The sequence below is a fragment of the Podarcis raffonei genome, chromosome 7, assembly GCF_027172205.1.
Source record: "Podarcis raffonei isolate rPodRaf1 chromosome 7, rPodRaf1.pri, whole genome shotgun sequence".
Lineage (NCBI taxonomy): Eukaryota > Metazoa > Chordata > Lepidosauria > Squamata > Lacertidae > Podarcis > Podarcis raffonei.
In genome coordinates this window covers 81,541,273-81,569,090 of record NC_070608.1, presented here as the reverse complement: position 1 = coordinate 81,569,090, position 27,818 = coordinate 81,541,273, and the positions used below count along the sequence as shown (strand labels likewise).

General features: G+C 40.6%; 1 protein-coding gene across 6 annotated transcripts in view; it reads left to right on the top strand.

Moving 5' to 3' along the window:
* The window catches only part of SLC12A7 (solute carrier family 12 member 7), a 121,647-nt gene that overhangs the window by 43,033 nt on the left and 50,796 nt on the right, over positions 1–27,818 (top strand). For all 6 annotated transcript variants that reach the window (XM_053397192.1, XM_053397189.1, XM_053397188.1 and 3 more), the window contains exons 2-14: positions 3,825–3,919; positions 6,400–6,522; positions 7,864–8,010; positions 10,665–10,719; positions 14,407–14,537; positions 15,487–15,713; positions 16,837–17,048; positions 18,266–18,433; positions 23,543–23,641; positions 24,351–24,408; positions 24,746–24,920; positions 25,700–25,818; positions 27,564–27,662. In XM_053397192.1, the coding sequence (XP_053253167.1) occupies positions 3,825–3,919; positions 6,400–6,522; positions 7,864–8,010; positions 10,665–10,719; positions 14,407–14,537; positions 15,487–15,713; positions 16,837–17,048; positions 18,266–18,433; positions 23,543–23,641; positions 24,351–24,408; positions 24,746–24,920; positions 25,700–25,818; positions 27,564–27,662 (1,708 nt within the window). The remainder of the gene's footprint in view (positions 1–3,824; positions 3,920–6,399; positions 6,523–7,863; positions 8,011–10,664; positions 10,720–14,406; positions 14,538–15,486; positions 15,714–16,836; positions 17,049–18,265; positions 18,434–23,542; positions 23,642–24,350; positions 24,409–24,745; positions 24,921–25,699; positions 25,819–27,563; positions 27,663–27,818) is intronic.

Sequence of the window (27,818 nt, the reverse complement as noted above, 5' to 3'; positions counted from 1 at the left end):
GTGGAATGCTCTCCCAAGGAAGGCTTGCCTGGTGCCTTCATTATACACCTTTAGGCAACATGTGAAAATATTCCTCTTCCACCAGGCCTTTGGCTGATAAACATCTTACACCCTTTTTAAAAAAGGTTGTGAGAGGCGTGAGGGGTGGTGGGTATTGTTTTTTGTGTGGTGGTAGTTTTTAATCGTGTATTTCCTACTTTTATGTTGTATTTTTGTGTTGTGAGCCACCCTGAGATCTGTGAGTGAAGGGTGCTATATAAATTTTAATAATCAATAACAAGACCACCAACAAAAACAATAATAAGTCAAGTACTCATTAGCTGTGTGGTTCTGGATCTAGATCTGCTCTGAATGTGGTCATTGGTGTTGGAACATATTTTTGTGACTCTGACTTCAGGTAATGTCTGTAAATTGCCAAACACTGGCTGAAAAAAGAATTCTAAAGATACCTGTTATAGCTGGTGGATAGAAGAGTGGAAGTGTGCTGCCTTTTTGGCATGCAACAAGTTCATTATTTTGAAAGTGTTCTGCCAGTCAGCATCTGGCTAATCTGCTATATAACTACTTCAAAACAGATACAAGATTTGTCTTGCCTGCTTTTCAAAACAGAAATGTATCGCTTGATTACATTGTTAAATCTTCATTGTGATGTTGATAGTTTCTAGCGCTACTCATATAACTTGTCTGGGCAAACCTATTAAAGCTTTGTTTGCAGTTTATTGCTTTACAGTTTGTAAAACATGTATTAGGCTGTTTTTACATTCGTGTTTGGCTTTTCCCCCCTGCAGTAGTTGTTCTATTTTTAGAAAGAAAAACTGGTTGAAAGGTCTTTGCTTCATTCTTCATCTTCTTTTCTTTTTCTTTTTTAGTGGTCTAAAAAGTACTGCTGTTTTCCTTTAGGAGTAAGTCTTGTCATATGTAATTGGTAGGCACATTTGGCTTGTATGGCTGAAAGTCTTGCATGACTACAAACCTGTTTGATCAAAAGTGGAATCGAAGGATAAGGAGAGTAAGGAAGGGTGACTTCTTTTCTGTTCTTTTTTGGACACTAAATGTGTAATGAAAGGAGAGATCAGAAATGATATTACGCATTCTCTCAGAGGTGCAGTTGAGTTGGTAGAATACAAAATGAGCAGAACTCAAAGGTAAAATGTCCATGTGTTGCTCCATCCACTTATTTCTGGACCCACCCACCACTGACATGTGGCTCTCAGGCTGGAAAAGATCCCCCTTTAATATATACTGTTAGGTTGTGATGAGGTAGAATTATGAGGGAGCCAGTTCTTGTTGAAAGTATGCGCTACACTGGTGCTGAAAGTCCTGTTTTCATGGATGTCTGCAAGCATGATTTCTGTTGCAATTAAGCAGAAAGAAGCTCATTATCATGTCTGGAAGAGCTTTCCTAATACAACTACACTAGAGAGACCACACATGATGGGGAGGAGAGTATAAAAGTTTTGCAAGTAAACTGCTAGCGCAAAATAAATCACTTAAAATCAGGACCCCACAGGCTCTTGCTGACCTTTTACATGTTGGTGGCTTGTCTCATCCATTTACTACTCTCATGCCCACTACTCCCTCAGATCTCATCCATATCTGAGCATTAATCCTGGATCTCTTGGAGAACCATTTCTAGGGAAAAAAAATCTGAAGAAGTGTGCATGCACACGAAAGCTCATACCAATAACAAACTGAGTTGGTCTCTAAGGTGCTACTGGAAGGAATTTTTTTATTTTGTTTTGACTATGGCAGATCAACACGGCTACCTACTTGTAACTAGAAAAAAATGTCATAGTGATGAAAGAACTGGACTTGGGGGAGGAGTTGCTATTTGTTAGAGTTCTTTTATTGTATGGCAATTGCGGGACGTGGGTGGCGCTGTGGGTAAAAGCCTCAGCGCCTAGGGCTTGCCGATCGAAAGGTCGGCGGTTCGAATCCCCGCGGCGGGGTGCACTCCCGTTGTTCGGTCCCAGCGCCTGCCAACCTAGCAGTTCGAAAGCACCCCCGGGTGCAAGTAGATAAATAGGGACCGCTTACTAGCGGGAAGGTAAACGGCGTTTCCGTGTGCGGCTCTGGCTTGCCAGAGCAGGGATGTCACACTAGCCACGTGACCCGGAAGTGTCTCCGGACAGCGCTGGCCCCCGGCCTCTTGAGTGAGATGGGCGCACAACCCTAGAGTCTGTCAAGACTGGCCCGTACGGGCAGGGGTACCTTTACCTTTACCTTTAATTGCTTTTACTCTCATAAACAACATTGAGGTGGCAAATAGTTACCCTGGACACAAGGAGGGTGGAAAGTCACAGAAGACAATTAGATGGCAATGGTTAAGATAATTTGCTTTGAAAAAAGTTTTTTTGAATGCTAAATTCTGGTCTGGAAAGTTATAGTCACCTAACAAGGACAATTTTTTATGTAAGCAACTACTGCAAATAAAACTGGGAAGTAAGAACATTTGGAGATAGTAAAAAAATAATTGTGATGCACACAGGGAAATTGTGCATCTTGAGGAAAACAGAGTTTGAATATGAAGCAGAATGAAAGTGTGTGATTCCAAAAATACTGCGTATCTATATCATGTTCTGTATGCCATTTAATACCGTACATACAACTTTGGAATTTTTTGGGAACATATACAAAGTATTACATGAAGAATTCTGCACCTTTTGCACTTTAAAGTTGTGTGGAGTTCATGCAGTTCAGAGTACAGATCCTTGCAAGTTTGGTTTTTTGTGGGCAGTTTATAGACATCATCTCATGTGATCTGACTGTATACTTTGGTTAGTGTTTGGGGACACTGGAGTGTGGAATAACAAATTGCTGAGTGTGGGAACTAGAACCATGAAAGTGGGCTTAGGTTTCCATTATTTTTTACTTGTAAAGTTCAGTTCTTGGGGAGCTTCTCAATTGTTTTCCTCTCTAGCAGATTGTAGTGGTGTTGACAGTTGGCTATTCTTCCAGGAAAAGCGGATTTATGTTTAATATGAACTTTTAGTGTCACTTAATTTATTAAAACAAGGTCTGAATCCCCACAGATTCTGTAAAGTTTCATTCAGATACTTGGAGACAAATACTGTTCTGTCACACATAGAGTTACGGAATTAAAGGTCTTACTGGAGTATTTGTGTGTACAGTTAAATGCTTTGATATATCTGCTTATAACTGTGGTTTTGTTTCTTGTACCTTACAATCCCACCAGCATAACATATTGGCATACGTGGTGGGTATGTAACTCTACACAAGTTCTGGAAGCAAGTTGTAATGGAGATTGATATTATTGTTGGCACACAAGTCATTTGGATGCTAAACTATGTCTCTTATCCATTTCTGACAGTGTCAGTGTTGACTTAACCTCTCAACAATTAATTCTGTATCTGTTGGTTGCCACTTGTCTAGTGATCTCTCCAGGGTGAAAGGATGCATCTTGTTATTCTATGCATCTGTGGATTTAACAAGTCATATTTATTGTCATTTCTGAAAAAAGCTGACTCATAAAATAGGAGTCCCGGGGGTGATGTGGACCCCTTTGTTTCTGCTTGGGGACTGTGATGCATATGACCAAACATGGCTGGCGTATGCCCATTAAATATGATCTGTTTGGCAACATTCATGATTATTTGGCATTTTTGGTGCAAATATGAACCTTGTACATATATTCTATGCTACTTTTTAAAAGGCTTTTTATTATCATTATGATGGTTACTTGATTATCTTGTGATTTTATTCATCTTGCTCTTATGATTGTTTTTATTACTACTTTTAGGTTGATGTTTGGTTTGTTTGTACATTAAAAAATAACCCTGCTTGTATTCATTGTTTCATGGTAGGTGATGGGATTCCAAGGGAAAGCAGCCCATTTATCAATAATGACAGCATGGAGAGAGGAAACATTTACGAAGGGAAAAATATGGCTCTTTTTGAGGTACTTTTGATAACTTATTTCCCAAAATCCCCGTTACTAAGTTCTAAGTAATGACGTGTTATATTTATGTATTTTTATTCAAGTAGCAGTACTTGCTGTGTTTTCTTGCAATCTATTCTGTAAGACGAGGGTCAGAATAGTCCCACTGAGGTTAATAAACCTGAGTTAAATATGAGTAACTTAGGTTTGTAAATTTCAGAGAATCTACTCAGGACTTAGCTGCGTATATAACCCTAAGGTAAAGGGAGCCCTGACCATAAGGTCCAGTCGTGACCGACTCTGGGGTTGCGGTGCTCATCTCGCTTTATTGGCCGAGGGAGCCGGCGTACAGCTTCCAGGTCATGTGGCCAGCATGACTAAGCCACTTCTGGCAAACCAGAGCAGCGCACGGAAACGCCGTTTACCTTCCTGCCGGAGCGGTACCTATTTATCTACTTGCACTTTGACGTGCTTTCAAACTGCTAGGTTGGCAGGAGCAGGGACCGGGCAACGAGAGCTCACCCCATCGCGGGGATTCGAACCGCCAACCTTCTGATTGGCAAGTCCTAGGCTCTGTGGTTTAACCCACAGCGCCACCCGTGTCCCCTATATATAACCCTAGGGATCCACAAATTGTCACTCCTATGAAGTCTAATACTACCATGTTGATATATAACACTAAATCATGGTTTGTTGCTACTGTACAAGGAATAAGCTTGAGGGAAGTCCTGAGTTTCTGCACTCCGCCTCTCCAGTGTTTGGGAAAATGAGTTTAGTTTCGCTTTCCACTAACCTTGGCTTGTTGTGTTGTGGTGTAAAACAAACTTTGGTTGTTTCAAAACAGGCCAACTTCAAATCACGAGTCAATAAGCTGCTTGTTTAACCAAGCAGAGTTTGCTTTAAACTATGATTTCTGGTTTGTATGACATGACAAGCCAGGATTTGTGGAAAATGAAACTAAATGCATGCAAAGGCCTTCTCCAGGCCACATGGGGAGAAGAAGACAGGGGAGTGTTGAACTCAGCCCTCAAGTTTCTTTCTTGTAATAATAATAATAATAATAATAATAATAATAATAATAATAATAATAATAATTTATTTATACCCCGCCCTCCCCAGCCAGAGCTGGGCTCAGGGCGGCTAACACCAATAAAATAAAATCACAGTAAAAACATAATAGGGGAAAAAGAGAGAGGGGGGGGGAAAACTAATTTAAAATACAGGTTAAAATGCAATTTAAAATGCATCCTCATTTTATTTGTAGCAAATATTTCCATTGAGGCTCACCAGCCAGCTGTAATGAAGCATTTGCATTCTGAATAAAAAGTTGAATGACCTTACAGAGAACCATTTTGAAAGATTTGCTTCACTTGTTTGAAATTAGAAACTGGGCTAGCAGTCAAGTTAAGTACTTCTAGACAAAGCACAAAGTTAAACTATGGAACTCGCTTTCATAGGAGACTGTGGAGGCCACAGATGACTTTGAGGACTAGACAAATTCATGGAAGAGATGGCTATCAATGGCTACTAACCATGATGGCTCTGCTCTGCTGCCATAGTTGAAGGCAGCAATGCTTCTGAATACTAGTTGATGGAAGCCGTAGGAGGGGAGAATGCTCTTGTGCTCAAAAGGCATCTGGTTGGCTACTGTGAGAACAGGTTGCTGGACCACATGGGCCATTTGCTTATTCCAGCATTCTTACATTCTTAAAGAACTTTTCAGCCCAACCCTGCATGCTTTTTCCTTCCCCCATTTCCTTTTTTCATTCAGTCCTTCACAGTTGGTTCTAGCATGTTGGAATAAAAAATACTCTCAACTTTAATAATGTTCTAAGTGGCCTGAACTGTAAGTGGAAGGACTTGCATATCATATCTTTCTCTATATGTATGTTCAGCCCAGCCTGGCATGACTTCCCCCTTCTTTTTGTTTTTATTCTGGAATCCCAGATAGCTCCAATTAGCAAATATAACACCATTTGTCTTGCCTTCCAAATGATCATTCAGAGTGACTTGTCTAGCTTCTTGTATCTCTACATCTTTTAAACTTGACTGTATCATTGGAACAACCTTAAGCAACCTTTAAAGCCTACTTGTGTGTCATTGCCTTATTCAGAGAGGGAGGAAGTAGCACTCACCAAAGCTGGGAGGTTGCCATGGCAAATACATTTATCTCATGTAAAACTTGAGTAAATATAATTTGCAATCATGAACTCTATTCACAAAAAATCATCAGAATTACTTAGGAGAGTTTGAATTTGAACGTTTAACCATGTTAAGAAAGATCTTAGCAGAAATAGACCCATGGTTTTATTTTGTACACAACTTAACAACTTTTATTTTGCAATAATAACAAAGAATCCTTGAAATCCTCATTATTTCACAGCAGAAAGGCTGTAGCAGCAGAATATGTATAGATATATGATGCTTTTTCCTGTTTGTTCTGAAATGTGTTCCTGTATATTGGACTTTGATATTTAACAAGTTTTTCAAAATCCCAACAGGAAGAAATGGATAGCAACCCCATGGTATCATCTCTTCTTAATAAGCTAGCCAACTATACCAATGTTACTCAAGGAGTGGTAGAACATGAAGAAGATGAAGATAGCAAACGTAAGGAAATAAAGGTACAAATGCCAAAACTTTTAATTAACAATTGGTAGCAGAGCTTCTTCATTGGAGAGGTGGGCTGTCTGTCATACAAAATAGGTAATAAATATTACTGATAATGATAAAATGAAATATGATTCATTTCTCTCAGTTCCATCCAGGAAAAATTAAAATATTGCTAGTTATCAGCCATACATACAACAAGTTTACTTTTGGAGAGTGTCAAAATACACACTACACTCTCTCTTTTCCTGTTCCCCTTTTCCATGGTTTGGAAAGAGTGACACAGTGATCATGGATATTAACATGCCAATAGAGGCAACTGAAGGAACAGGTGTTGCCATGGGCAAGTGGCTGGTATCACCTATGATATATTTCTTTTTCTGGGGCCTTGCAAAATAGGAGATTTTGTTCAAACTTTAAAATTTTGGGCCATGATCAATAAGCCCTAGAATTATTCAACGTATAGCCACAGAGCATACTAAAGGGGAATACAGGGGGCTAGTACTCTGTGACATTCTTCACACAATGGGGACAACCGAAGAGAGACCAGACAAAACCCAAATCTGTCAGGAGCCAGCTGAAGTTGAAGACTCTGAGGGAGTGCATCTAGATCTGTGCCAAATACAGTGGTGCCTCGCAAGACGAAATTAATTCGTTCTGCGAGTTTCTTCGTCTTGCGGATTTTTCGTCTTGCGAAGCACGACTATTAACGGCTTAGCGGCTATTAACGGCTTAGCGGCTTTAATAAAAAGGAAACAAACTCGCAAGAACTCGCAAGACGTTTTCGTCTTGCAAAGCAAGCCCATAGGGAAATTCGTCTTGCGGAACGACTCAAAAAACGGAAAACTCTTTCGTCTTGCGAGTTTTTCGTCTTGCGAGGCATTTGTCTTGCGAGGTACCACTGTACGACTTTCCTTGTTATGGTGGGGCAACTGTTATCCTTCAGTTCCAATTTTTCTTGCTTCCCAAAATAGCTTCTTTTCTGTGGTTACAGTTGCGTTAACTACTCTCAGAAGATATGGCCTTGCACTATTGTTCTTGTCTGATCATGGTCATACCTACATTTGAGTGAAAGACTGAGAGCCATGTGACTCTGTATGCAGTAGAAGCTTCTTTCCTAGGGCATATGACATACATTTCTGAGGTAGTAGTGTGAGAAACATAAAAGCTCCTCAAAGAGTTTCTGAATATTTCTGTGATTCTCTATGTGTAGATGTTACTGGTTGCATCCCGTTTCAGAGGATTTTTTTAGCCTTTATGAAAAATTTGTTTCTTTGGGGAAAAGGCTGTCTTGCTTAATCCAGATACGTTGGTCAAAAAGTATACTAACGATTATGTTTTCTGTGGGTTTTTAGGCTCCACGTATGGGCACTTTCATTGGTGTGTATCTGCCCTGTCTACAGAACATTTTAGGAGTTATCCTATTCCTGAGACTGACATGGATTGTGGGAACAGCAGGAGTTCTTGAATCTTTCATCATTGTATTCATGTGCTGTTCTGGTGTAAGTACAACTTCCACTTTTTATGTTTAGCTAAATGCTGTTCTGCATTCTAGTGATTTTCCATTGTCGTCTTGTAACTTTATTCAAGCATTTCTGGGGAGCAAGCTATGTAAAGCAAGACTGGGTGCAAGATAGAACACAGCAACAGAAGCACATAAACTGTCTAAGTGGCTGCGTTATGGATATGCTAAAGCAACATCAAGTAGCTTTCAGGAAGGCCAACATTTTTAGCCTCATTTGTATATCTCAATCTCTAGTGCCAAAAGAGCAGCAACTTGTTCAGGCTAGGATTTCTCATGAACGAACCTTTTTTTCAGTTCAAAAATATAATGCAAGCCAAGTGTAGTTGCAGTTCAAAAAATAGAACTCTTTTGTGGCTGATTGGTGGAAAAGGGCTGTGCCAAGTAAGGGCTTAAAAAGACAATATATTTATAAAAATGTGTTTTCTCTGTGGCACACAACACAGTCACCAATGAATTAGGAAGATAAGCCATTGTCATGAGGATGGGAACCAGTTGTTCCTCTTCCTTCTGACCAAATTAAAGGCTTAATTGGTGTCATTGCCCCTACCCCACATCTAAATCAGAGAAGAGATACTCTTTCTGGATCACCCAAGTCTTTTGCTTTTCTTTCATTTCATTTTAGATTCTGACACTGAAAGAGATTTTAATTTTATGGGGAAGTCATACATTCAGTGAGAGAATAAATAGGATGCGAAAACAAATGGGAGGCTCTTACCCAACAGCTGATTGGCTTGGTCACCAGTTTGGACAGTTTCCCTTACTTTTGTTTCCAGCTGCTCTCACTTTAAATAGCAACATCATTTCCTAACAACTCATCAAGTGAGATATTGTTTCCGAAGTTCAGAGCCAACAGACATGGGTTCCGTGTCATTGTAGTGATTTGGGCTTAAGTCTGCACATGTTTCGGCCCTGGAGCTTTGACCCATACCTGGCTTTCTTCCATCTTCTGATTTGATTTCACGGCAAGGAATATGACTAAAAGAGGAAAACAATTCTTTCTAACCTTGAAATGTTATCCTGTTAGAGTGTTTTGGATATATGGGTTTGATTTTTGTTTTTCTGTTAGGATGATATTAAACATACATACTATATTTGTGTTTTAGGTAGGTTATGGAAAAGTAGCATAACATTCAATATGTTTAATAGTTCCTTAAATCCAAATGCATTTTTGAAAAGATTGGGTTGTATCCAAGAATGTCACTCAGCTTATGGTAAGGTTTTGGTCAGCGAAATGGGAAGGGAAGCAATTTTTTATTATTCCTCCCTCCAGTGCAGCCCCCCACATCCTTCCTAAATCTGCTCTAGACCATCATTATAGTAGTAGCAATAATGGAGCACAAAGCGAAGGGGACTGAATGAAATTGTTTCCCTGCCTGTTCCACTGATGAAAGCCATTCAGCCAGCTGACCAATACCAATGAATATTCCTTTCTTTCTTGTATACTCACAAAATATTTTGCTTTAGGTTTTATGGTACAAACAGTGGTTTTCTTTCCTATTCCTGCAGCTGGACCTTCCCACTTGCCATTTTAAAACTACTGGAAGCACACAGACAAACATATATAAATAACCCAGTCAATTCACATCTATTTAAGTGTCCTGTTCTTCACCTGTTCCGAGGGGCTTAACTGTTAGAGAAACCAACTGTCAGACATTCTCATTCTCAAACTTTGCCTGCTGTATTATTTGAGGGCATCTAAGGCTGCAATGTTGTTAATGCCGGGGCCTCATCAGTGCCTAAACAGCTCTGAACTTTGAAAGGAAGAATGGGATATAGATATGTATAAATAGCTTCTCTTTGCTGTATTAGTAGGCAGATGAAAAGGATACATGGGTGATGGTTAGTCTTTTTCACTTGTACAGTACACCAAGAATCCAGTGTCTGAGTCTTTGTTTATACCAGCACTACATAAATGAAGAGTAATATGTGCTTATGCGGGTGGCGCTGTGGGTTAAACCACAGAGCCTAGGACTTGCCGATCAGAAGGTCGGCAGTTCGAATCCCCGCGACGGGGTGAGCTCCCATTGCTCAGTCCCTGCTCCTGCCAACCTAGCCGTTCGAAAGCACGTCAAAGTGCAAGTAGATAAATTGGTACCGCTCCAGCGGGAAGGTAAACGCCATTTCCGTGCACTGCTCTGGTTCGCCAGAAGCGGCTTAGTCATGCTGGCCACATGACCTGGAAGCTGTACGCTGGCTCCCTCGGCCAATAAAGCGAGATGAGCGCCGCAACCCCAGAGTCGGCCACGACTGGACCTAATGGTCAGGGGTCCCTTTATCTTTTAATATGTCCTGAGTCAGTAACCATCAGTAAAACTTATGCCTTGGTTCTTGTCTCCACTTGAACCATTTTAACTGCAGTGTCTTCACCAATTTATATACTATTGCAAAAGCATGATTTCTGACATAAGATGCAAGAATAAGGAGATGCCACTGGTATTTCATATGGATCAATAGTTTTAGTGCTCTCTTGTACTTGAATGCATACATCTTGTGCTTTTTATAAAGATTTAATTCATGGGTCCTGCACCCTCAATGTGCTGGGAGCTTCTGCTCTTACTATACTAACTGTCGTCAGCTGTGGTTTCTTAAATTTGCTAGTGACATTCTCCAATATCACTTGTTTTTTTGCAGACTCTGCTAACTGCAATATCAATGAGTGCAATAGCAACAAATGGTGTAGTTCCAGGTAATTACAAATTTTACTTATATATTAAAAGTATGTTTAGTGCACATACTAAATGATAATGGAATACAGATGAAATGCCTCTCACTATGATGAAGTGGATATGTGAAGAGTAAACAACAAAGTATCTCCTGCTGTTCTGGGCAAAGGCACACATTTCCTAGGTCTGTCAGTGGAGTAGGTACTAAGGAAAGGCTCTGGCATTCTTCCCATAATGATGCTTGTTCCGATCTCTCTCTTCTTGCCTGCTTTCTTGAGGACAGCTGACTGATGGAACAGGACTGGCTATATCAAGGTGCCTGCAATTCTGCCTGCACCTGACTAGTTGGGGGGGGGGATGCAGGTGTGTCTGCAAAGGCCTTACCTTTGCTGCTCTTACAGCAGCGGCAGCACCATTATAGCTAACTAAGCCTTTCTGTATCTCTTCCCCAATTTGCATGTGGAAATGAAGAAACAGCGTACACAAGAGACTTTATCGGAAGTGGGGCACCTATTTCAGCCCACAAATGTAATTTAACCTTGACCATGAGCTGTAGCTAAAGTTTGTTTTTACTTCTGAGTAGACATGCATTCTGCAGTGCTTTCAGACAGTGTGTTAGCTGTCACTATAAGAAATTTGATACTGGTACTATTTTTCTTTGAATTGATACGTAGCAACCAAATAGCATTCACATTTATGCTGGCAGGAAACATTAGAAATGCAGCCCTGTCTGTAGTTGCACAATGGCACTTGCCTACATATATCTGTGGGTAGGGTTGCTTAATGAGACTGTAAAGCTAGTCATTTCTGTTAAAACACAGGCAAAGTGCTAAATGTGCAGTGTGATCCTATGCCCAGTGATCTTACATTTTCTGTCATAATGAATTAATAAATCTTATAACATTAAACAATCTCCCAGATCATGGATTGCTTCTGACCTTTGAATTCTCCTCCAGTGTTTCCTTCGTTCTCCTTGATTTATGAACAGTGAAGCTGCAGTTATTATTCCAGCCACAGCCTTGCCAATCTCTTCCTTAGTGCTACTTGATACCTACTGTTTTATAATCTAAGCACTGTTAGCCAATTAGCCAGAGCAGAGCACAGCAGGAACCCTTTGTTGTTAGTGGATTATCTAGGCTTTTTTAGTTGCTACCTTCTGAGACAATGTTCCAGATATTGTTTGCTTCTAGATGCGGTCCCTGTATTAGTAAAGTTGGTTGTTAGTTGCAGGGTATCACTCTCAAAAAAAGGAAGGAGGCAAGTATGGCTTCTTGCATGCAGGGAGGGATCCCCCTCAGGTATGCAGGAAACTCCTTACATTTGTGGAAAGGCCTCCTACTTCCCCCAGCCCCCCAAATCCACCACTATCTCACCCCATCTGGCCTACCAGTCTATTTCTAATTCAAAGTGCTGGCTTTGAACTATAAATAAATGATATGAGTTTTGATAATCTCAAGGAGTGTATTCTCCAATATCAAAGGATGGGGAATCTGTTGCAGTCTGGTAAGCAAGGAGGCACTTTCCTTGCTGGCCTCTGGGATGTCCCCAGAGCCCTTTCACCACCTTCCCAAAGGCCAGTAAGGAGGGCGCCGCATACTGAACTTTGGAAAGGTGGGCACAAGGTCTCTGAGATGCTGTCAGAGATTTTCCGCTCCCTTCCCAAAGCCCAGTAAATGAGGAAAACCTGCTGGGTACATGGGTGGTGATGGGAAATAAATGAAAGTAGAGAACAGTGGGTTTCCCTGGCTCTCCATTTACTTATTTATCCCACCCACCTACCTGCATAAGGTTGTGATCACATAAGTTAAACAAGTGCAGTAATAATATTATTTATACCCTGCCCATCTTACTGGGTTTCCCCAGCCACTCTGAGTGGCTTATAGCACATAAAACATTGTAAAATATTATGCATTAAAAATTTCCCGATACAGGGGTGCATTCAGGTGTTTTCTCAAAGTCAGAGAGTTGTTTCTTTCCTTGACATCTGATGGGAGAGCGCTCCACAGGGTGGGCGCCACTACCGAGAGCTTGCTGTAGTTTCTGGAATTTGTGGTCTGGCTTGCCAATTGTTGTTGGTGTGCTTCTGTGCTTGCTTTTGCGGGGGGAGGTTGTGTTCATAATATTATTCGCGTAGGGGGGATCTAGTGAATTTGTGGTCTTTGGTCTTTCGTTTCTGGGCATATTATGTGTGATTGTGGGCATGTTCTTGTGTGTGCTGTACGCTGTGCCTTACCATTTTCTGCCCTTTAAACTCTGCTTCTCCCTCTTTGTATTGTCCCTTGTCCCTAGCTTAAAGTGAACTCCCCCCTTCCTTTGTTTTATAGACTGTCTGGGGGTTGAAGTGTCCTTTCCCTTCCTCATCCAAGCAGTGTAGTGTTCTGTGGGTTGTGTGAGCCGAATTTTTAATGCTTTTTTCTCCTGCCTGCCATTTTCTGAGCCTCACTAGAACTCCAGGCCATCAGCTGCACCAGCCCATGGCATTTCATAGAACTATAGAATTGTAGAGTTGGAAGGGACCCCCCTGCTGTTTCCACAAATCTTTGGTTCAGCAATCACTGCAGCTCTGTTTTATTTCATTTTTTTGGTGGTCTCCATTAGCTCCAGGCCAACAGCTGCAGTAGCTCTGTGGAAGTCTTGGGCCATGGACAAGAGGAAGCTGCTGAAGGCTGAGGCCCTTAAGGCAACATATAAATCAGCTCATAAGCACCGCCCTCCTCTGATGGTGTCAACCTCTACAATCGGTGCCAAGTCCAATTGGCGTGGGGGGGACTGGTGAAGCTGCCACCCTCCATTACATCCCAGATACTGTGGCTGAGGGCACTGCCGCTGCCAAAGCTGTTGTGTTTAAGGTGAGCCACCAGAGTCTGGTTAAGTTTCCTGCCCTTTTCTCTTTTCAACCAGTTGTGATGAAGAGGCTCTGCCTGAAGTTTTTGTGCACCTTGAGTCCTTGTGGAGTCTTCTCTGAAGATGGATTTTGGGGATTTGAGGTTCCTTCCCCAGCCTCTCCCCATTTCTGTGCCACCTGATCCTACACTTTCTTACTCTGTTTTGCTTCAGCCCGGTCCTCTCAATCTTTCTGTAGCATCCTTGCCCGTGACTAGTAAGGATCCATGCAAGCGTTTGTTGCCTGTTTCATCACATAGCCCAGCTGCTGCCCCTGTTTCCTTGTAAACGTAGCTTCACCTGATTCCTCAGATATTACTTCAAATCTTTTGGATGATTTACCGAAAGAGCTGCCAGTTACAGTTTCTAAATTCTTCCCTGCGCTGATGCCTTTGGCTCCTGCTTCAGTTCTTACTTAGATCTTTGTGGCTTTATCTGTTCGACCCATGAAGTCCCAACCCTCTGTAACTCCAGCAATACCTACTGTTTCTGTTGTGTTACCTTTGCCAAATCACTGTTCACTGCCTGATAAATATGTGAATGCATGGTGCCTCGCACACAAGAGGGTGAAATCCACGTCAGCGCTCAGTGGTCTGCAAATGTGGACCTGAACACAATGGAAGAATCACCATCTCCTACCACATCAGGCCATTCTTAAAACTATATTATTGTTGAGTTATGTTTGTTTGCCATCTATTTGTTTGACATTTTTGTATACTGTACAGAAATTAGTGGTTGAATAAATGAAGCAGTGTAAATATCTTTTGAATATTCTTGTGGCATTAAGTATTACGCTAATGTGTGCTTCATTGATGTTAATTTCACAGCTGGTGGCTCATACTACATGATCTCAAGATCATTAGGGCCGGAATTCGGTGGAGCTGTGGGAATCTGTTTTTACTTGGGCACAACTTTTGCAGGGGCTATGTATATTCTTGGCACAATTGAAATTCTACTGGTAAGTTGTCGTTTAAAAAGCTGATAACATTAATTTAGCACTAACTACACATCCCCTGCTTTCTAATAAACTACAATACTGTTGTTATTAAAAACATCACAGAGAGAGAGAGAGCCGTGAGACTTTGAGAAGTACATGTCCATAATGAATTTTATTTATGGAATAACATACTGTCTGAAATGAAGGGGCACAGACCATAATATTGCATTTTTATTTTGTACTGTACTTTGGAACCTTATGGTGAAGGGTTGATAAGAAATCAAATTAATAACAATAATTAAAATTGAGATGGCAATATTTAATTATTAGATAAAAACATTTACTTTTTTAAAGACTTCCCTGAGTTAATTGGGCAATATATGTGCTATCTCATGTGCGCACACATACTTATGTACCATGCATGCATTTATGAAAATTGCTGGTGGCAAGAACTACCTTAAAGAGAGCTGTTATCCTCTTCTTTTACACTGAAGAAATTCATTTTTAAAAGAATGATGCTTGCTGTGATGCATGAATAATTTAAACCAGATTTGGTGAGCTTGTGGCTCTCCAGATGTTGGCCATCATCCTTGAGTGTTGGCCATGCTGCTTGGGGCTGATGGAGAATGGAGTCACGGCAACATCTGGAGAGCCACATGTTACTCACACCTGATATATGATTTTTGCCTATAAGCACTTTTATGCAAACTAATAAATAGATTAACTTGCACAGATATTTTTCAGATTATATTTCCAAGTTTTATTTTCTAAAACCATGTTGAAATAAAAGAAAAATCCTAATTCGACAAATGATGAAACAGTTGTCAAGTACTAATTTCTCCCAGTTTTGTTTTAAAAGCTAACTTTTTGAGGTAACAGTCTTGTTGTTCTTTGATTAGTTAAGTGATCTGAAAGTTAACTGTCTTGGAATTACGTGCTAAAAGCTGTCTGGTATTTGTTTTCCCTACAGAAATACATTTCCCCCAATGCTGCTATTTTTGAAGGCGGTGAGGAAGCCATGTTAAACAACATGAGAGTTTATGGGACATGCATCCTTGCTCTGATGGCCCTCGTTGTTTTTGTGGGAGTCAAATACGTCAATAAGCTTGCCCTCGTCTTTTTGGCTTGTGTAATTCTTTCAATTTTTGCCATTTATGCTGGGGTTATTAAAACTGCTTTTGAACCACCAATCTTTCCGTAAGTAAAGGATAAGGTTTTTTAGATCTGTGATTATTATTACAGCATGCTTTAAATATCTGGAATCTACTTGGTTCAGACAGTGAAGCAAAAATTTGAATTCCTGAACTCAGTGAGCTCCCTGAGTCATCAGAACCTTCCCAAACTCATATGTCCTTTATTAGTGTCGCTGGGAGACACTCTAAGCTGAATCTGGAGAGCCTGGCAGGGACTGAGAGAAAGGAAGAGCTCGATGCTCTTATCATGGGGACAGTTGGAGTGGTTTCCTCTCCAGTTGTCTTCTGTCAGTTGTTGAAGACTTTTTATTGCAGCAGGCCCGGCCAGCCGATCCTTTATCGGAAGACTGGATTATACTCAGTGCTGCACAAATGGAGTTCTGCTCGCACAATGGGACTACCATTTCTTGTCCTTTCCCCTGTGCCCCCACAATCTGCTCCAGAGGATCCCCTAATCCTCCAGAGCAGATTTAGTGAGTGTGTGGAGGGCTTGAAGGGACAGGAGAGGGAGAGGAAGTTCCGTTGTCCGCAAAGTAATTTGTTGTGCGAGTGGAACTGCCATGTTGGATACAGCCTGTTGTGTTGTATTATATGTTACTCCTTTCTTTGCCGTGTTTTTCTTGATGATGGTGGTTTTTTGACGTTGTGACTTTTAACCACTTGTAAGCCTTCTGAGGAAATACCTTTCCTTAGAAGAGCAGGCTAAATACTTCTGTGCAAATATACTCATGTGCACTTAAATGTAGATTTTGTGCCTGACATCACTCACTTAACTTGCTTCTTTACATGACTTCATTAATTGTTGAACACATGTACTGATGAACAGGCAGGTACTAAAGTGGAAGTGAGAACATGCACGTTTCTAAAAAGTCTTTATTTTTCAAAATGCATATTCTCTGCTAGGGGAAAAATACATTTTTCCCAAATGGGACAGCATTCTTGACTTTACTACAGTTATCCTAGCTTGAACATACTTGTTAAATCTACAAGTTAGATTTACTACAGTAAATCTAACTACAAGTTAGATTTACTACAGTTATCCTAGCTTGAACATACTTGTTAAATCAAATGATAAAAAATTGTTAAATCGCGTGTAGCATTTGATTGATTTTTATTTTGTGTTCTAGCGTTTGCCTCCTTGGAAATCGTACATTAGTAAGAGGTACTGATTTTCCTTGTGTCAAATATTATGAAGAAAACAATATGACAGTAACTACCAAGCTGTGGGAAAATTTCTGCGATAGCCCACTGTTAAATGCCTCCTGTGATGAGTATTTCATGCTAAACAACGTCACAGAAATTCAGGGGATTCCAGGAGTCGCAAGCAGAGTCTTACTTGGTGAGTTTACATCTTGTGAAGTGACAACTGCACCTTTAACTACATGTGCAGAAACTAGGTAACCCAAATGTTTTCTACTGATAGGAGTATAGTAAGGAAGCCTTTTGACTCCTGCTCTTTCTCGCATCAGTTTGTACTTACTGCTGCCCGAACACATTCTCTTCAGACTGTTGCGATCGCCCAGTTTGCCAGGGTTGCTTGTGCATGTGCAAATGACACTTCCCATATGAACCGGTCCTTAGTTCAGTTCCGGCCCTAGACTAACTAGTATCCTTCATAGCAGGCTGTGAAGGACTTGCTCACAAATTTATTGACAGCTGCACAAATGATTATAGTTAAAAAGGGGAAGGGGCAAGCAGGATATAAAATGGAAGAATGGTATAAAGAGGTGTAGGATATAGCTATTAATGATAAATTAACATGTGCCATTAAGGTATGACGGGGAGTATGCAGGAGAAATGATTTTGAGGAGATATGGAAAGTATTTGTAGAATTTGTACTGTTGAAATTGAAAGGGGTCAAACCATTGCAAGAGGTGTTGAAATTTTGGGAGGTTGGGTGGTTACAATGGAATGGTCTCGGTGGTGGGGTGCACATTTTTATTTTTATTTATTTATATTACTTAGTCTATTTTTAAATTTATTTTTATTTTGACAAACTAGTATCCTTGCAAGGAGTATCCTCAGCACCTTTTCTCCATTGCATTGCAGTCCATTTCATTACTTTTATGCAGATTTGTCAGTATGATTTATTTGTGCCACATAATATGCACTTTCTCATGAAAAGAAAATGAAAAAAGAACACAAATTATTGTCCATACAGATCAGTGTTGCCAGTTTTACAAGTGAAAATGAACTGTTTATATTACATCCTGCAACTGATCAGAAGATAACCCATGACAAGTACACTCAAAGCCCAGTGTGCCCCAGCCCTGCCGTGACTTGAAATCTGGTTCCATTTACACTTAGCAAATGCTTTATTGCTGACTTCAGCAGGATGCGGAATACATTCATCACACTTTTTGTTATAAGCCTAATAAACATCTTCATTCTGGGATAATTAATATCCCAGAAACTTCAAGTGATCAAAACGAATAAGGTTTTCTTATCGATCAGAGAACCATATTTTGAGGAAGAGTGAATGATTTGCATGAGTTAGTGTTCGTATATGTTTAGAGCTGGCCTGAGTGAGTAAACTTTTGTTCTTATTCCTCACAGATAATTTGTGGAGTGTATATGGAGACAAATTCGCAATTGTGGAGAAACAGGATCAGCCATCAGTTCCTGTTTTAGAAGAGACAGATGCGAAAATTAAATACTATGTGTATTCGGATATCATGACCTATTTCACCATGCTAGTAGGAATTTATTTTCCATCGGTGACAGGTATAGTTCCCCTCCCCCCCCTTTCTCTGTCTCACAACTGAAGTGATTCTCTGTGTATTGATTAGAATTGCATATTGGATTTAATTTGCCTAACTCAGCTCTATGTGTCCTAGTTGCACATACATGTAAAAAAAAAGTGCATGTAAATTTCTTTTCTGCCAGCACTTATAATGAGATATTTAGTTTACAGTAATATTACTAACACATGGGGTAATCAGACAACAGTCAAGAGTTGAGAATCAAAGAATGTACTACATTGCAAAATAGAAAGATTGTGGCAATGTGCAGATTATTACAGAACAAAAAATAGTGGTTAAGCAAGCAGCATTCAGATAATACTGGCGGCTTATCTGCAGATGGGTGGCAAGAGATGCTAGACAGATATGTACAGCCTTATTGGTATATGGAGAGTTAAGTGTGTGCTGTTAGCAGCAGTGAGGTTAACTATAAACAAAAATGGGAAGGAGGGAACAGAGATGAAATAAGAAAGAGAAGTGCCTTTGAGTGTGAGAAAGGGAGACAGAAATTGTCTTTGGCATCAGATTGTCAGGGCTTCCTGGGGTCAGATGCTATGTGGAGCTGGAGTCAGCTGAACCTTCAGGTCCCTGGAGCTCTTAAGACATTGCATGGCTTCCTGGAATGGGAGTAAGAGGAGAGGCACATAGCAATTTTTCCTTGGGGTCCCTAACTGAACCGAGCTATCCAGGTCAGAGCTTCAGTGGTATGTGAGGCTGTTCAGTTAAGGCCTTCAGTTCTGTTCCACTACTCACATGATTTCTTCACAAAATGTATATACTGCTTGATTGGTTAAAAGAACAACAACAACCTAAATTGTTTACATAAATTTACTATATATTTTGGAAAATGGTCTGTCTGTCTATTTGTCTGCCCGCCTGTTCTCTATGGGTTCAGACACCAGTCGAGTTGGTATCATTAAACTCTACATGAGGGTTCCTGAGGTTGTGGGGGTGGTCTTCACTGACATTTGGATGCCAGGTGCCATTGTGAATTAAGATAGCGGACCAAAACATGACTTTGCCCAGTTTGGTGTGACGGGCCCAAACTGCGCTGATGTGGATGCTGCTGAAAATATCACCCAGTTTCATGTGACTTTGCCCAATTTGGTGCTACAGGTCCAAACTGCACATAATTGGATGACTCTGAAGGTACTATTGCCCAATTTGGTGTAACAGATCACAACTGTGTTGATGTGGATGCCTCTCAAAATATTGTCACTCAACTTGGTATGAGAGCTCCTGAGATGGAGGCAGCAGTCTTCATCTTTGTTTTGATACTGGATGCTGTTTTGAATCAAGATGGCAAACCAGAAAGATGACTTTGGCATGACTGTGCCCAAACTGATGTGACTGTTACAAATGAGATCTCCTGAGGTGGAAGAGCTGGTTTTTGTCTATGTTTGGATGCCGTTGGATGCAGTGAGCTGTGTGTCTGCGTTGAAGGCAGGAAACAACAATTTAGGAAGTAGAACGCTCACCCTCTCTGCTGCAAAGCACCTCTATTTTTCATGGAGGCAAGAAGAGACCTTTCTTGAAAGTTGCATCTAAATTTCATAGAAAGCAGTAATTAGTCCTGCCCACCTTTTGTCTGTCTGCTGCTCACCATCTGGAATTGATGGGGCATTCCACAGATGTCCACAGGACCTTAAAGGGTATAGAGCCGGTGCTTTAGATTAATGGGCATTCTTTTGTCTCATTTCTTCCTTCTTACTTAGGTAAGAAAGTAACTAATTCAACATCATCTAGATCAGGCTTCCTCAACCTCGGCCCTCCAGATGTTATTGGTCTACAACTCCCATGATCCCTAGCTAGCAGGACCAGTGGTCAGGGATGATGGGAATTGTAGTCTCAAAACACCTGGAGGGCCGAGGTTGAGGAAGCCTGATCTAGATGGAGTAGGGCTTTTATCTCCCCAGCCAATGAATCTCAGAAACTGCCTGTGCCAGCTGGGATAACTACTCACTCAGCGAGTACAGCAGCTGCTTCCACTGCCTTTTCTGTCAGTGCAGAGCAGCCGCTAAACTCATTCAGTAGACATTACAAGACAGGCAGGTATGCTTCAGCTGAAGCACCTTTTGGTCAGAGGGTCCTGCAGCAGGTCCTTTGCCAATAATTAGGTTGCTACCAATTTCCCACCCTATATCTGGAGCATTTAGTATGTCCTGGATTAATGAGCTTTACTAGCAACAGAGAGAGAACCATTGGGCTCATATCTGATGGGTAGTTATTATTAAAAGTTTCCTGGCTTTAGGTAATTCTAAAGTACTATTTTTTCGTAGTTTTTTTTTTAAGGAAGTGGGTTTCCTACATTTTAGGCAATGTTGTTCCTCCTAGACTGACTTGGTAGAGCTTAGTGAGAACGCAACTGCATGCTGGGAGCATTCTACTTCCCTAAATTGTTATTTCCTGCCTTCATCACAAGGTGATACTGCAATCTCAGATTGAAGAACTTCTATCAGCATCAAGAACTACCTTTCGGGTAGGAACCAATGGTTCCTTTTCACTCATCTGTTGGTCAGACACCAGTCCAGGGCCCACACAATATCCTGTGATTCAGATGTCATGGAGAAATAGAGCTGTGTGTCATCAGTGTACTGACCACACCTGGTCCCAAACCACCTAATGAGTGTTCTCAGAATCTTCATGTCGATATTAAGTAGTATTAGAGAAAGAATTGTTCCTTTCAGCACCCCACAGCACAACCCCCGGGGGCTGAAGGGCACTCTCCCAATCCTGTTCTCTGGACTTAGTCCTGGAGGTAGAACTGGAACCACTGTAACACAGTGCCTTGAGTTCAGGTACTCAGAATTCAAATGTGTAATTCACTCGAAGCGTTTAATTTAGTAAGAACAAAGAAATAAGAATGTGTGTGTGTGTAAAAATCTGAGTATATTCAGCATTTAGGGTTTTTTGGCGTGAGAGAAGTATTTTTGGGTACGCAATATGAACAAGTCCTGCAGATGAGATAGAGCATATTATTTTAGCAGGACTGCCAAAACAGGGAATGAACTGGAATTTTGTTGGCATCTCTTTCCATGTCTATAAAAATAAGGGCTTTGTCTTCCTTTGTGTTGCTTTGATTCCCGCAAGAAATGGAAGAAGCTGTCCGAACTTGTTCTCTCATGTAATGAATACTATTGGGACATAATACATTTGCTAAGGTCATCCTTGTCCTGATATTAGCTAATTGGCTGAAAAGTATTGCTGGAACTCTTCCATAGAAGTCTCTTGTACAGCACAAGCTGAACTTTTGTACTGACAGCTTCGCTCCTTCCTTTATGGTCCTAACACTTTTCTTCACCTTTTACAAAGTATAGAGGTAGACATTGTTTTGAACCTTTTGGTTTATATGTCTCTTCTTCAGGAGTGAAGCTTGCTTGTAAAATAGTGAAGAAACATTCTTTTTGGCAAGCCTTTAGTGGTTGCTTCTTAGCCTTGCCAGACTGGATTGTAGACTTGTTGCTAGAAGTTTGCTACAGTGTAGTTTTGCCTCATAATATGATAAAATATATTCTTCTCTCAGTTCCAACAGGTAGCCTGGGCTGTATAATGTATCAAACAAGGTCGTTATTATGTTCATATGTCTGTGTCCACAAAAGAGACATTGACTACAGCTAATTATAGTTTCTTTATTTGAGTATCACCAAATATTGTTCTCAAAACATAGTTCTTTTATCCTCAATTTATATTTGCACTAAAAGATATTTTCTGCTTCCGCCAGTACTTTTCTGCTGCTGGGTTTGGATTTATCATTTATTATTATTCTCTTTATTATTGGAAAACTATAATACATAGAAAACATTTTTCTTTTAAAAAAAGAATTTATAAAAATACAACATTTGCAGCATTAGTAAACTAATCATCAACTAATTATCTTTTTAAAAATAATAATTTTATTAATATTACACTTTGTATCCAAGACCAGATATCAAAAATAAAGAAAACAAGTAGTGAGGGAAAGAAAAAAGTTGAGAAAATAAAAATAAAAATGACATATAAAGGAAGATTATCTATCCTTAGTCATCTTTTTCTTCAGTAGTCCATGGCTTTTCCAGCCTTTACCCAATAGTCCAAAAGCCTTCGGAACCTTTCTAGGCTCAGCAAAATGTGAAAAGCACAGTATTTCTCCTAATACATAGCCTGAACTAATTTTCTAAACAGACAAGACCCTTTTCTGTCTAGCAGCCTCATTGATAGGAGTCTTTGGCTCACTGCAAGATGTGGCCAAGAACAAACTTTGACTACAGCTCTTGGTTAAGGAGTAGAGAGCTTAACCACAACCCCAGGTCTGAACTGCACACTAAGCCAAAACTTGGCTTAGGTATGCGCTGCACTGAGCTAAAAGGGTTGGGAAGGAACAAAGCAGTTATGAACTTCTCCCCAGAATGTTCATGCTAAGCCATGGTTTTGTTTAGCATTGTATGTGACTATGACCAATGTATTGACATTGACCTGGTTCTCACATCATTGTATGTCAGAGTATAGCTTACCATGACTGCACTGACTCCCAATGGGGAGTTTGCATCTGGGGCAGCAGCTCAGCATGTTGTCTGAAGCTGAGATCATAGTTAAGCCCTCCTACCTAATCATGAGCTATAGGCAAGGTGTGTCTTGTGGTTTTGGTTAAGGAGGACACCTTGCCTACAATCCCAGGTTCAGGCAATGTGATAAGCCATGCCTTAGCTTAGCTGCTTCTCTAAAAAGCCCAGGGAGAGGCAAAGCAGCTTCCTCCTTGGGAGCCAGCATATCTGTGCTAAGTTTTGGTTTAACGTGATGTGCAAACGCAGCCACTGTGACTGTTTGTAGAGCTGACAGTTGGAAAGGACTTTTGGAACATTTGACTCTTGAAGGATCATCATATGCAGACCTTCTTAATAGTCTCCACCAAGTCTTGATGCTGTTATTCCATTCCCTTCTCCCTTTCCACTTCTCTGCTAAAGGTGTGATTGACCAGCTATAGTCCTTTGCTTGTTCTGGTAGTAGTATTTTCTGGTTGTTGCTTTAATGACAGGTTGCATCTATCAACTTAATATAACTGGAATAATCAGAAACTAGATGACATCCCTTTTTTCTATTTCTGTATGTATTTTAGGCATTATGGCAGGTTCAAACAGGTCAGGGGATCTTCGGGATGCTCAGAAAGCTATTCCAACTGGAACAATTCTGGCCATTTTAACAACATCATTTATCTGTATCCTTTTAATGCAATTTGCGGGGGTCTAGATTTCATATTCTTGGTTTGTTTAATTAGGTTTTTGTTTTGAGAATGCACAGGTGGCTGACATACGATAGTAAAATGTGGTTATGAGGGAATCCTAATTATTTTATTTTCAGTATGAGTAGGGTTGTTGGGGTTTGATGAACCTTTAAGCAGAAAGCATAAGCCACTTCTCCAGGAATAGTACATCTCGTATTAGTTTATTTAGAAGCTACACCTCATTCTGACTGATTGATAAAACCGATGGGATTTGCAGCATTAATATTGGTAGATACATATAAGACCTTTGTACTATTATAAATGGAAACATGTGAACCATTATAGTATTTGTTTTATAACATTAAATTTAACCAGAAAATAATACGCTGTAATGGAGCAAATAATAAAGCAAAAACGTGAATTTTTGGAGGGAATATCTCCCTTCTTTTTCTATTCTGATTTTTTTTTTTTCATTTTAGGTATCGAAACAGAATATGGTACTGACAAAGTTTAAATACTCTGCCAAATTCAATGTGGAAGTTAAAACCTTTCCCAAAGAAATCAGTGCTTAGCTTCTTTGGGATGTGCAGTAATGTGTGCTGTTCTTCTATCTAATGCTTTCCAGGTGTTCTTGTGGACCTCCTGTCCCCCCGCCCCCTTTCCAGTTTATGTTCCTTTTAAGCTCCTTGAGTCTTAATTGCAGATTTGTCCTGCATAGTACTTTTTGGAGCCTGTATAGAAGGAGTCGTCTTGAGAGACAAGTACGTAACAGTGGGGGGTTTTTGCTACATAATTTCAAAAGCTTCCTGTCCATACCAGTTTAAGTGGGTGAAAATGTGAGATTGGGAAGTGTATATTGCAGAAACTGGTACAGATAATTCAAGATAATCTGAAATGGATATCTGCTGCCTGCTTTAAGTTGCACTTTCATTCATCCTGCATGCGTGTCCATGTTGCCAATGCATGTCTTTCTAGAAATAACATAGCCCTAAATTATTATTATTTTTTTGGTGGGGGGGAGAGAAGCAGACTGATATTTGTATAAGTTACTTAACTTTTCTTCCTTCTTTAATGTTGCATATGATCTTTCTCCGCAAGATTTGGACAAGCAGTTAATGGAAACCTGGTGATTGGTACGTTGGCATGGCCCTCTCCGTGGGTCATTGTGATTGGCTCATTCTTTTCCACCTGTGGTGCTGGTCTCCAGAGCCTCACTGGTGCTCCCCGGCTGCTACAGGCAATTGCAAGAGATGGCATAGTACCATTTCTCCAAGTGAGTTTTTGCCTTCAAAATTTTCAGTGCTTTTACCATTTTGATTTTAAAAAACCCCAAATCTGTTGGGTAGCCCAAGCCCAGCCTCTCACTTTAGATGTAGTGATGTATATGTCCGCTCCAGTTAACCGTGGGGAGCAGTTGCAGTGGACCATGTGGCTACCCACAGTGGTTTACCCTTACTGGACTCCCTGCGCAATGGGCAGGAGTCAGATATAGTCAGATCTATTCAATGCTTAAGCCAATACCACTCACATTCTGTAACCAATAAAGTTGTGGCCTTAATTTGCCCAATAACATTAACCAAATACCTGTGTCCTGGTGTTTTTTATTCATCTTCGAGGGGGTGGTTATGGGGTCTCGACACGCAAATCACTTCCCTTGCTGTTGTGATAGGTGGGATTTGATGTAATATTTCTAAGGGGTGTGACACCCACAGCTGTGGTTTGTTAAGTGTGCTGTGAATTGTAGCTGTGTGAGGGGTGAACTACAGTTCCTATAATTTTTTTCGGGGGATCATTATGCTTTAATTGTATGGTGCGGATGTGACTGTGGTCTGCTAACATATGCAACTGAGGGAAAAACAGTAAGCTCCATTTGATTTATGCTGCTTGAGGTTTGTGTGTAACAAATAATAGTTTGACTCTTTACATGGGGCCCTGTAATATTCACTGACATTAAGTTCATGCCATGCATTTTTGAAACATATGTATTTCAGATAGATTAAAGCATTAATCATTTGTGTATTTATTTTTTCTCCTTTTTTGTTTCTTTAAAAGGTATTTGGTCATGGAAAAGCAAATGGAGAACCGACATGGGCTTTGCTTCTCACTGCGTTGATTTGTGAGATAGGCATTCTCATAGCTTCCCTGGACAGTGTAGCTCCAATCCTTTCCATGTAAGCATGTGTATATAGGTTTTACCTATATTTTTGTAATTTATTTTGAAATAAGAAGTAGTAGTAGTAGTAGTAGTAATATTACAGTTACTGTTTAATTTATGATGCTTACACAAATTTTGATGCAGAGAGTTTGAGTGACTTGTAAGAGACTTGCAAGGTAGAATGGGTAGTCAGGAAAGAGAGCATGCCATCTTGTAGCTACAGAGTTTGAGGGCACTATAGGGGTGAAGTGAGAACAAAGGGACGTAGATGGGGAAAAGAACTGATAAGAAGGTGCAACAGTGAAGGCATTTAGAAGTTAACAGAAGTTAACATAGTATGCAACCATTCGGAAAACAGTAATTTGAAAAGATCAAGGGAATTAAAGATTACAGGTCAACGGAAAAAGTTTTGATAAAAAGCCAAGTAGAAGAATTTTGCAACAGGCAGTGGGAGAGGAATGAGAAAGTGAAGAAAGTTGTAGCTGCATCAAAAGAGAGAAAAGGGAAGCCACTGCAGCCGGCATGGAAACATAGACGACTAGCCTTTTAGCAGGCAAGTAAAAAATCAACCAAAAGCCTTTCATCAAGCAGAGGAAGGACCTTTTCTTCTTCCATGGTTAGCAGATAAGGTTGGGTGGCAAAGGAGCAGGGGAAGGGAGCTTTCTCACTTCTCTTCATGAAATTCCATCAATTCATTGTTGCCAAATGACTTGCTAAATACTAGGCTGGAGTAAGTGATATTTCATGTTATGTTGCATGGCACAGTGAGGCCATTTTTAGCAGTAGCCTGATGACAAGTGTAATGGGCTATTCTTCCCTGACCAAAGTGTATTATATTACTATAGGACACATGCAGGCAACCCTTGTAGCATCTGTAGGCTCCCTGCTCCCCACTGAATGTTGGAAAGCCCTTTTGCAAACAGCCATGTACTGTGCTTTGAAGTCCCTGCCCACCTGTCAAATTTACCCCTCCAAGAATGGAGAGCTGAGACTCTGGCCTATAAGCAAAAAAAGAAAAATTCCTATCCTTGCCGTATATAGTGTGTGTGTGTGTGTGTGTGAGAGAGAGAGAGAGAGAGAGGATGATGATGGATGGATGGATGGATGGATGGATGGATGGGAAGGAAAGAAGAGAAGAGGAGAGAGAGAGAGGTTATCTGTCCACTTTTGCCTGCCCACTGCTATATCTGGCCTCCAACCACTTCCCAAAAGCAATGCCCCCGACCCAGAAAAGCTTGTCCATCCCTGGTCCAAGATTTAGATGGAATTTGTTGTAGGACTACAACTTCATTCACCCCTCCAAGCCCAGCTGTTGTAGTATGTTTTGGACAACCCTGCACTTTGAAATACAGTGGATGCTCGGGTTGCGAATGTGATCCGTGTGGGAGGCACATTCGCAACCCGCAGTGCCGCGTATGCGCAAAGCGCGATTGCGGAAACCCGGAAGTAACCTGTTCCAGTACTTCCGGGTTCGGCGTGGTGCGCAACCCGAAAACGCGCAAGCTGAAGCGTCTGTAACACGAGGTATGACTGTAACTCAGCACAGGCAGTTATGTGGGTTATCTGCCTCAGTCCTTGATTACAGGCTGTGAGGCCAGCCCATTGTATCCTTAGGAGAAGTGAACTTTATCACTTTGTCTGTGTCACTTTTCTTCCTCCTTTTCCTTTAACCTAACTATCTCTGTTCCAGCTATCTCTGTCCCCAAGATTAGAGTGGGTAGTGATACTCATGTCAATCGTAAATATATTTTTCTTTTGTAGGTTTTTCCTTATGTGCTATCTGTTTGTGAACTTGGCATGTGCAGTTCAAACTCTGCTCCGTACACCAAATTGGAGACCTCGTTTCAAGTATTATCACTGGTACGGCATGTTCTTTACAAATTTATTTTTTTGAAGGAGAAAAACAAGCATTTGTTTTACAGTGCTATGGTCTTTTTTGGTTTAGTAGACATTGTATTGAGTGTGTGTGTATGTGTGTGTGCATGCAAGAAAGCTGTAAGAGAACACAAAATTCCT